The sequence below is a fragment of the Neophocaena asiaeorientalis genome, unplaced genomic scaffold, assembly GCF_003031525.2.
Source record: "Neophocaena asiaeorientalis asiaeorientalis breed wild unplaced genomic scaffold, Neophocaena_asiaeorientalis_V1.1 scaffold473, whole genome shotgun sequence".
Taxonomy (NCBI): domain Eukaryota; kingdom Metazoa; phylum Chordata; class Mammalia; order Artiodactyla; family Phocoenidae; genus Neophocaena; species Neophocaena asiaeorientalis.
The window spans coordinates 1,037,893-1,047,678 of record NW_020174935.1 but is presented as its reverse complement, the minus strand read 5'-3'; the positions used below and the strand labels follow the sequence as shown (position 1 = coordinate 1,047,678).

Sequence of the window (9,786 nt, the reverse complement as noted above, 5' to 3'; positions counted from 1 at the left end):
TGCCTCAGGTGATCACACTTTCCAGGGGTGTGCCGTCGTGTTTAACTTAACATCACCGAGGAGTAAAGTGGGATGAGTAATGCAAGCTTGCTGGATTTTCTGAAGGACTGAGACAGACTGGTATATGAAGACTCAGTGAGGCATAAAGTGCCATTGTGCTAAGGTACCACTGCACACAGAGAATACTCTGCAACTGGGGTAAACCATCTCACGAAGCGGGTGGGCCAGCTCCGGGGAGAGCAGGCTCAGGCAGGGGCTCCTCCCCCCGCCCCACCCTGGACACAGACTTCAACCGACACTCCCACTCGCACTTTATTAAGATCGGGAGGACTGGTTACAACAGGGGTGGAGGTGGCAGGGAAGGCCCAGCCCCCATCCCCACCATCACTGGCACGCAACAATAAATAAACAGCTGGGGGTGGGCGCGGGGGAGAGGTGGCACAGCAAACACTGAGAGCACGGGGGGCGGGCCACAAAAGCCCCCCTCCCAAGCTGTGACCACCGTCAACACTGGTCTGGTACCATGATCAGGGAGGGTGGGGCTCTCAGCTACAGAAGCCCCCAGAGCCACCAAGTGGCCCCCTTTGTGGAGGAGGGGTGTCTTCAGCACTTGGACCCGTATTTATGAACAGAAATCTGGACCCCTGGCTGGTCCAGTCAGACCCAGATTGTCAAGAGGCCAGTCTCTCAGACTTCCGGATTGTTCTATTCAGGATCCAAGAGACTAATGGGTCATTATTACCTAGGGTCCTGATTGGTCTACCCAGGACCTAGGACAAGAAAGGGTCATAGTCGCTTAGGCTCCCAACTGGTCCACTCAAGACCCAACAGCAACGAGTCACTATCACTTAGCCTTCTGATCGGTCCATTCAGGGCTCAGGACAATAATGATTCATGGCTACCTAGACCTCTGATCGGTCAATAGGAACCCAGGGCCAGGACCCAGGAGCAGGCAGAGCCCTAGAGGCCCCAGGGAGGAGGTAGGGGATTAAGTGCTCAGGGTTGGGGGAAGTCCTCACAAGGCAGCAGAGCCCAGATTTAAACAAGCGGAGGTCACAGGGCAGGATATAAGGCCACCTGGCTGGGTCAGGCCAGGGTAAACCAGTGGCAGGGAGGGGGCAGCTTCTGGGACAGAAGAGTGCCCAGCCACTGCTGGAAGGGGGTCCGAGGGCCCTGACATCTTCCCTGGGTTCCAGCCCCACCAGGGTAGAAACTGGGGCCAGGGAGCTGGTAGCCCTTAATGCAGCTCTTGGCCCATCACCTCCATCTACAGGAACCGGGTGAGCAAGGGTTGCAGCCGCAGTTGCTGGTCAGGTGGGCTCAGTCCTCCAACCCCTCCATCATGTCCGCGATGCTCTCCACATAGTAATGGGGCACGAGGTCGTGCTGGCCGGCTGCCAGGTAGGTCTGGGCCTCCTCCAGACGGGAGACGCCTGTGAGTGTGAGCACGGTGGTCATGCCACAGCGGTGGCCGAAGAGGATGTCGGTCTCCAGGCGGTCGCCCACCATAAGTATGCGGCTGGGGTCCACGCTGAAGTGCTCTGTGATGCACTCAAACATGTAGGGGCTGGGCTTGCCCACCACCAGGGCCTGGCGGCCTGAGGCTGTCTCTACGGCAGCAGCCAGGCTCCCGGTGCCTGCAGGGACATGGAGACTCGGTTAATGCAGGTGGCAGCGGGGAAAGCACCCAGGCCCGGAAACTGGAATTCCCATCGAGGCAGCTTGGCATGGGGGTCAAATTAGGCACTGAAATGAGTTAAAAGGCCACCTGCTTCCAAGTCTTAGTGTAGGGGTTAAGGGCACAGACTCTGCAACCAGATGCCTGCATTCACACCCCATCTCCACCTTTCTTGGGCAGGCTACTTAACCTCCCTGTGCCTCAGTTTTCCCATCTCTTGTATGGGGATATCAATGGCGGTATCTCACGTGGGTATTGTAAGGCCTGAATGAGCCACTGCGTGTAACCGGGCCTGGCTCAGTCAGCCCTGCGTGCCGTTCACAATTTTACCCAAGCAGCCACACGCCTTTGGGCAAGCCAACCTCTCTGAGTTTCCCTAGACTCACTGGAAAGGGGGATCCAAGTAATGCCTACCTTCAAAGAGGTGCTGTGAGCACCACAGGGGCAAATGCTTTGGAAACAGAAAAGCCCTTAACAAACAGCAGTTGTGGTCATTGCTACAAGAATGTGTGCTCCTGGCATCAGAAACTGGCACAGCCCTTTTGGAACACAGCAGGGCACAGAAATGTTCGCACCTCTGACCCAGTCAGCCTCCACTGGGAAAGTGATCACAAGGCGAGAATTCAAACTGGAGACAAACAGCTACATGGTTGAAGATGTCCGTGGCCTCAGTAACTATAATAAGCAAAATTGTGGAACACACCCAAGTGTTTAACAATAGGAGGACTGTCTAGAAAAGGCTAATTCCCAGCCCAGTACCATCCTGTCCCACACAATGAGTCCACTGTGCCCGTCTCAGGGGTACATCTTTGTGCCAGAATGTTCTACCTTCACACTAATGATGAGCACATTCTAAAGTGCCAGGGGCTGTGTGGGAGCTCACGAACGCCCATTTTACAGATGAGAAAGCCGATGTTCAGTGTCGTTAAGTAACTTGTCCAGGGTTGCACAGCTTAATAAGTGGCAGATAAAGGATATGCACTCAGGTAGGTCTGACCCAGACACATGCAGGGCCAGCCTGTACGGGCTTGGGAGTGCTGAATGTTTCATTTTCAGGAATTCTGAAATGAGTTGGTGGTTAAACAAAGCCACTATTAAAAGTCAACTTATATAAACTTGACAATCAAGTGAAATATGTTTAAAACAAAGGTAATAAATTCTCAAAACTCATCGCTTCCTAATTATTTTATCATTATCTATGCTCTTGAGGTTACTTGCATCCTAATGATGGAAATATTACAGAATGGCGTGTACATATCTTCCCAACCCCATGATAAGTGACTTCACGTTGGTAGGCTGAAATCAGCCACAGTGGGGGGAGTACTTACACCACAGAAACTGGCAAAAGGCGTAAATCAAGACTCTTCCAGTTACTAGACATCAGTACTCCACTGGTCTGACCCCAAATGCTCTGGGCCTCCTGTCTCCCTTCTCATAGGGGATGACACTCAACTTGATTAAGCCCAAGACACAGAAGGTGCACAAACAGGAAGAATCCTCAGCCCTGCGGCCCCCAGATGAGGAGGAACTTCCTTAGGATCAAGGCAGAGCTGGCCCAGAGCAACCCTGTTGGGAAGGTCTCCCTGACTTCTGACCTAGAACTCGCCTGCTTGTTTTCCTGAGAACTGGGTAGGGAAGAAAAGCCATTTGCCCTGTTAGTTAGAAATTCCTTCCAGGATGGGAAGGGCTCAACTGCGTCACCCCAAAGTGATTTTCTGAGCTCAAGAATGGTAGCTCTGGGGACTTCCCTGGTGGTCCAGTGGGTAAGACTCTGTGCTCCCAATACAGGGGGCCTGGGTTCGATCCCTAGTCGGGGAACTAGATCCTGCATGCATGCCGCAACTAAAGATCTTGCATGCCACAACTAAGACCTGGCACAGCCAAAATAAATAAATAAATGAATAATAAATATTAAAAAAAAAAAGAATGGTAGCTCTGTCAGCATATTCCTTTCCTTTTTAAAATAAATTTACTTATTTATTTTTGGCTGTGTTGGGTCTTCGTTGCTGCACGGGGCCTTTCTCTAGTTGCAGCGAGCAGGGGCTACTCTTCATCGCTGTGTGCAGGCCTCTTGTTGCGGTGGCCTCTCCCGTTGCAGAGCATGGGCTCCAGGCGCGTGGGCCTCAGCAGTTGTGGCACCCGGGCTCCACAGCGCAGGCTCAGCAGTTGTGGCGCACGGGCTTAGTTGCTCCGCAGCATGTGGGATCTTCCCGCACCAGGGCTTGAACCCATGTTCCCTGCATTGGCAGGCAGATTCTTAACCACTGAGCCACCAGGGAAGTCCCAGCATCTTCCTTTCCTACCAGGTCGGAGCCGATCCCTCTTGGCCCCCCATGTCCCACCTCACTCACTCAGCCAATATTACTGAGGCCCAACTATATGCCAGGCACTGTGTGAGGCACTGGGAATAGAGCAGTGAATGAAACTAAGATCCGTACCCTGGGTGAGCGAGCAACTACGCAGGGGAGTCTATGAACATAACTGTGTCCTCAGACCACTACATCCCACTCTTCTCAACAACCTGTCATCCAAGGCTGGCGTATGTTTTGCTGGTGATGTATTCCTAAGACGACAGGCATTTCTATTTGCCATCTCAAGTGGCTGCCACATGGTAGATAGGTAAACACACAATTTAGGAGACCCATAGGGACTGGGGAGGGGGAACTGGGGTGAGATTAGCATTATTTCAGATTTTATGCATATTGGGGCCTTTATTAGTGTTTTTATTCCACTTTGAAAGCTGCATGATTCAGTTGTGCCCAAACAGGACACCAGCGCTGTATTTGTTAAGCTCTGTCTCCCCCTCTTGGCTGTGGGAATAGACCAGCAGAGCCGGCGGGCAAAGCCAGGTGGGTGGTGAGACCCAAGGGGCACGCGTGGGCAGGGCCTGGTCTCTCCCCAGCTCCTCCACACCATCCTTCCTGAGCCCCTGGGGGAGTTTCTGAACCCAAAACCTTAACCTGAGCTTTGAGGCCTCCAAAGAAACTCACTTTTCATAGCATGGCCCAGGGCAGGCAGGAGCTAGTGCAGCTGGGAGCCCTGACCAGCGCCCTCACCTTGGATTTATGGGGAAACTGAGACTGAAGCGGTCATGCAGCAAAGCTAAGACGGGCCTAGAACTATAAGATTCTCAGCCTGGAACTGGTTCTGCCATGGCTCAAGCCCTGTTCCATTCCCTAGTGCCCTGTCCTGCAAGATGCCTCCTCCAGGAAGCTTTCCCAGATCTCCTCAGCTCTAGGACCTCCCTGCCACCCATCTTAATACTGTGTCTACTCCTCAATCGATCCCACCCTGCCCTCCTAGGATTCGGTATCAATCGAGTCAGCGGCCAGCAGGGAGTGAGTCATGGAGATCTGTCCCTGCCCTCAGCTTACTGACTGGTTGTCCACACACACGCTACCGTCAGTTAGCCTCTGCTACCACCTGCTCTTGTCTAACTTGAACCCTCCAAGATGTAGGAGGCTCACTTGCTCCTGCTTTCTCTGCAGATCTGAATTCCCAAATGACAGCAGTGAAGAGTGCCTTGGATGGAGGGGGTGGGGTTTAGAGGTTGGGGGTAAGGTGGCCTCAAGAGCCAAGCTCAGATCCTCTTGCTCTTTCTTGTGTGGCTCACTTCCCTTCTCTTAGCCTCAGTTTAACTGGGAAATGGGACAATAATTTCCATCTCCAGAGTAATTCTGAAACTAAATAACAGACACCAAGGTGCTTCATAAAGCTCTGTAATAGGAGAGGTCTTGGATACAATTTACATCATCTGAGCACCTACTGTGTAGCAGGCACTCATCCTGATCACTCTCTCCTCAGCGAAACTGTCATGGTTACTATTCCCATTTTACACCCAGGGCAGAGATGCTCAAAGGTTACGTAACTTAACAAGATTACAGAGCCCTGGAGCTGGAACTGGAACTCAGGTCAAACTCCATCCACCTTCTGTGCTCCCCGCACACCTGCCTTCAACCTGCCGCTAGAAACTCCTGTTCCAAACCTCCAACGGTGGCGGGGGGAATCCTTCCAGGCTTTGTCCCCAACTCTCCGACCTCACCCCGATGGCGGGTGGGGAAAATGACAGGAGCCCTTGAGGCTGGTTCAGAAAGGCTAGGATTGGGAGTCGGGGCCCTGGATTCCGCCTGCAACTCCTTGAGCCACAATGGGCCTCAGTTTCCTCATCTGTCAAACCGGGACCCCACTGCTGCCCCTCACAGGGTGACGGTTGCAAGAATTACCACATGTGGACATGAAAGCATCCTGGGCTCTTGCTGGGTGGGGACCGCCCTCACATCCCTCCTGTTCCCCACCTGTCACCTGGATACGCCCCTTCCCCACCCCACTCGCAGGAGTGGAGGCATAAGCGCCCTAGCTCAGTTTCCCCGCCAGCCCCGCGCTCACCGGGAGTCCGGCTGCCGTCGCTGAGCGGGTGCCACGGGTCGCGGTCGGTGGCCACCAGCAGGCAGTCGGGGTCGCGCAAGTGCGCGCAGGCCTCGCTCAGCTTAGCGAAGGAGAAGTGCTCGTCGTAGCCCACCAGCACGGCGCGCACGCGCGGGGCCGAGCCCGGGTCCTCGTCGGGGTCCCCCGCCAGGCGCAGCCCCGCGGCGCGCAGCTCGGCCCGCAGCCCCTCGCCGCCCAACACGAACACCGTGCCCTGCGCGTCCGGCGGCCCGAGCAGGCGCTGGCGCAGCAAGCGCGCAGCGCACAGCGCGGAGCTGAAGAGCTGCTCGGCGCGCAGGCCCCCGAAGCCGAGGCGCGCGAAGCGGAGGGCCAGCTCGGGCCGCGCGCGCCGGCTGTTGTTGCTCACGAACAGCGCCGCCTTGCCAGCCCGCGCCAGCCGCTCCAGCAGCTCCGGGGCGCCCGGCACGGCGCACTCGCCGTTCCACAGCACCCCGTCGCAATCGAAAAGGACCCCCTGCGCCCGGCCCAGCACGTCGCGCAGGGCCGCGCCGTGCAGCCGTTCGCAGCTCGCCATGCAGCCGGCTGGCTGCCCGCACGCTCGCGCCGCGCCGCTCTCTTTCCGCGAGCACGGCGCGCTCGTCCGCAGCTGGCTGGTTTCCGGCACCTGCCAATCGGCGCGCCGCAAGGGCCAGGGGGCGGGGTCATGGCCTGGCCCGCGGCCAATGGGGGCTAGAGTCTCGGGGAGGAGCTGGGCTGCGAGCTAAGGGAACCTGGAGAAAAGGGCGGAATCGCGGCCGCCAACGAGGGAAAGGGACCAACGACGGCCTAGCCTGGTCCTTCGTCACTCCCCTTAGTTCCTCTGGGCCTGTAGTCGCTGAGCTTCAGCCCTAACTAGCTTCTTGCAGGGATGGGAGGCTGAGAGACTGACGCTCCTTTTGACCAATAAGGAGTTACAAGTAGAAAATAAGACCCGCTCCGCGTTCCCCAGCCAATCAGAAGCTTAAGACGGCTGGTTGCTAGGAGGAAAACAGATGCTAAAGGAGATGTTATCTTTGGGTCAAATCTCATTGCTCTCTGAACGGTGATCACACCAGTTACGAGCGAAGTCTTGAGAAGAGTGTGGGTGTGTTGAGGAGAGAGGCACACGGTGTCCTCTCGGACGCTGGAGCCCTTGGTCTAGACCAGTGGTTCTCCACTCTGGCTGTGCGGTGGAGTCCCCAGGGGAACGAAATTTTTTTTTTTGAGATATAATTTACATACAGTAAGATGTGTAGATCTTAAATGTACAGTTCCATGACTTTAAAAAATATATATTCATTTATTTATTTTTGACTGCTTTGGGTCTTCGTTGCTGTGCGTGGGCTTTCTCTAGTTGCGGCAAGTGGGGGCTACTCTTCCTTGCGGTGCACGGGCTTCTCATTGAGGTGGCTTCTCTTTGTTGGGGAGCACGGGTTCTAGGCGCGCAGGCTTCAGTAGCTGTGGCACACGGGCTCAGTAGTTGTGGATTGCGGGATCTAGAGTGTAGGCTCAGTAGTTGTGGCGCACAGGCTCAGTTGCTCCGCAGCATGTGGGATCTTCCCGGACCAGGGCTCAAACCCGTGTCCCCCGTGTTGATAGGCGGATTCTTAACCACTGCGCCACCAGGGAAGTCCAGTTCCATGACTTTTGAGAAACGTTTTTTAAAAATACCACTGTGTTGCAGGATCCCAGAAATTCTAGTTTAATTGTTTTGGGTGAGACCCGGCATTTCAAAATTTCTTTGCTTTTTTAATTACCCAGGGATTCCACTGTGAGGCCAGAGTGGAGAGGCACTGGGCTAGAGGCAGTCTGTCACCCAAGGACCCTGGAGCGGGAAGGAGACAGAGCAGCAGTAGCCAGTTGCCCAGGGTAGTGATGGGACCCAGCTGCCTAGGTCCCCACTTGGGGAGGAATGTGTCACAATTCTGAGGTGGTCTGCCAACCTCTGAGAAGGTTCTGAAGACGTGTCTGACCCCCAGGAGCAACTGGAGCTTCAAAGACCTGGGAAAAGCCACACCCTGTCACTCAGGCTCTGAGGCTGATATTTTCTGTGCCTCAGTGCCCTGGGCATTTGCTCCTGGCCTTTGCATAGGTGGTCTCCTTTGCTTGGAATGTTCTTCCTTCTTCCCTTTTTTAGCTGGCTAGCTCCTGAAAGACTCCCCCTCAATATCATCTCCTCCAGGAAGCCTTCTTGGCCTTCACCCTCCACACACACACACACACACACACACACACACACACACACACACACACACACACACACACACACCAGTCTGGGTTAATTGGCTTGCCCCTAAGTGTGCTAACATGGGTTCCCAGTGCCATGACACTTGATTCTTTTTCTTTTTTTTGGCCTTGCCACGCGGCTTACGGGATCTCAGTTCTCCAACCAGGGATTGAACCTGCGCGCTCGGCAGTGAAAGCGTGGAGTCCTAACCACTGGACCATCAGGGAACCCCCATGACACTTGATTCTAATTGTCAGTTCTCCTGCCCATCCGTTCCCAGGAGCTCCTAGGGCGTAGGGCTGAGTTGGGACCTAGCCCAGAGTCTGGCACAGAGCAGCCTCAGGGAATATTTGAGGACAGATCCATCCCTGCTCCACAGGGGAGCCTTCCTTGCCTTCTCCGGGAACAGAGAACACCACAGGTTGGGGGAAACAGCAAGCAGTCATCACTTATAGGGCACTTCTGTGTGCAAGGGCGGTACCTTGGTCTTTACAAGTGTGTCTCTTTTAATCCTCAAACCAACATTTCTGTGGTGGAAGTTGTTAAATGTTTTCACAGATGAAGGAAACTCCAAGAAGTTAGATAAACTGCTCAGGATGTGAGTGACAGATCCAGGCTCTGGAATCAGGCAGACCTGGGCCAGGTCCATGCCTCACTTGCCATGTGACCGTGGTCATCTTCTGAGCTTCAGTCTCCTCACCTGTAAGAGGTAATGGGATTTACTTCCCTGGAAGAGGATTAAATGGAAATCATGCATAGAAAAGCACAATGGGTAGCACAGAGTAAGTGCTAAAAATGTTGGCTGTTATTATTTCAGACAGGGAAAAAGAAAGGAGGCAAAGAATAGGTAATTTTTTCCCCTTTATCAAAGTGGCTTCTTTATTTCAAGAACAGAAAATAAAACTATCATTTGGGCAGCTGCTCCAGTTTTGTCCAAAATAATTTATTTACCAGCCTTACAAAAAAATATGTTGGCAAGAGAAAAATAAAAGTCCTGTAGGAGCAGGGAAGCCTCTCCTTCCTTCCGGCGGCTCCCCTGGGACCCTGCCAGAGAGTGGGGAGTTGGCTGAGGGGCGCCCCCAAGCCCAGGGTGGATCCAAGAGTAAGAGGTCTGGAAGTGGAGGACTGTCCTGAGTCCTCCTTGCCGTGGGGGCCGACCCAGCGGACACCGAGGCACTTGTAGGCAAAGGCTGGAGGCCCTCACCCCCTTGGGAGGGGTGAGGGCTGTGTCCTGGGAGGACAAGGTGGGGAGGAGGGGATGCTGAGGGCTGTCGGGGAGAAGCCGCCAGCTCAGTCGGTCTCTGAGGCGAGGCTCCTGGGCCGGGGCTGAGGGGGGATAACCGGGGGAGTGGGGGCCCTGCCTGCAGCCTCAGGGGCCCCTGCCTCCTCTGCGGCCGCCCCCAGGTCCACATCGGCAGGTGCGCTCAGAGAGACTGGGACGAGGGAGACTGGCCCCGGGGAGGCCGGGCTGGGGGAG

At 54.9% G+C, this 9,786-nt stretch overlaps 1 protein-coding gene across 4 annotated transcripts in view; it reads right to left on the bottom strand.

The window, feature by feature from the left end:
- Positions 1 to 299: 299 nt before the first annotated feature.
- Positions 300 to 9,786, bottom strand: part of LOC112410833 (pyridoxal phosphate phosphatase) — a 21,778-nt gene continuing 12,291 nt past the window's right edge. For 2 of the 4 annotated variants that reach the window (XM_024761617.1, XM_024761619.1), the window contains exon 18: positions 9,158 to 9,353. In XM_024761617.1, the coding sequence (XP_024617385.1) occupies positions 9,216 to 9,353 (138 nt within the window). In that variant the 3' untranslated portion in view covers positions 9,158 to 9,215. Of the gene's footprint in view, positions 1,638 to 6,064; positions 6,701 to 9,157; positions 9,354 to 9,786 lie in introns of those variants that run through there. The other 2 variants (XM_024761616.1, XM_024761618.1) reach the window with 2 other exon arrangements.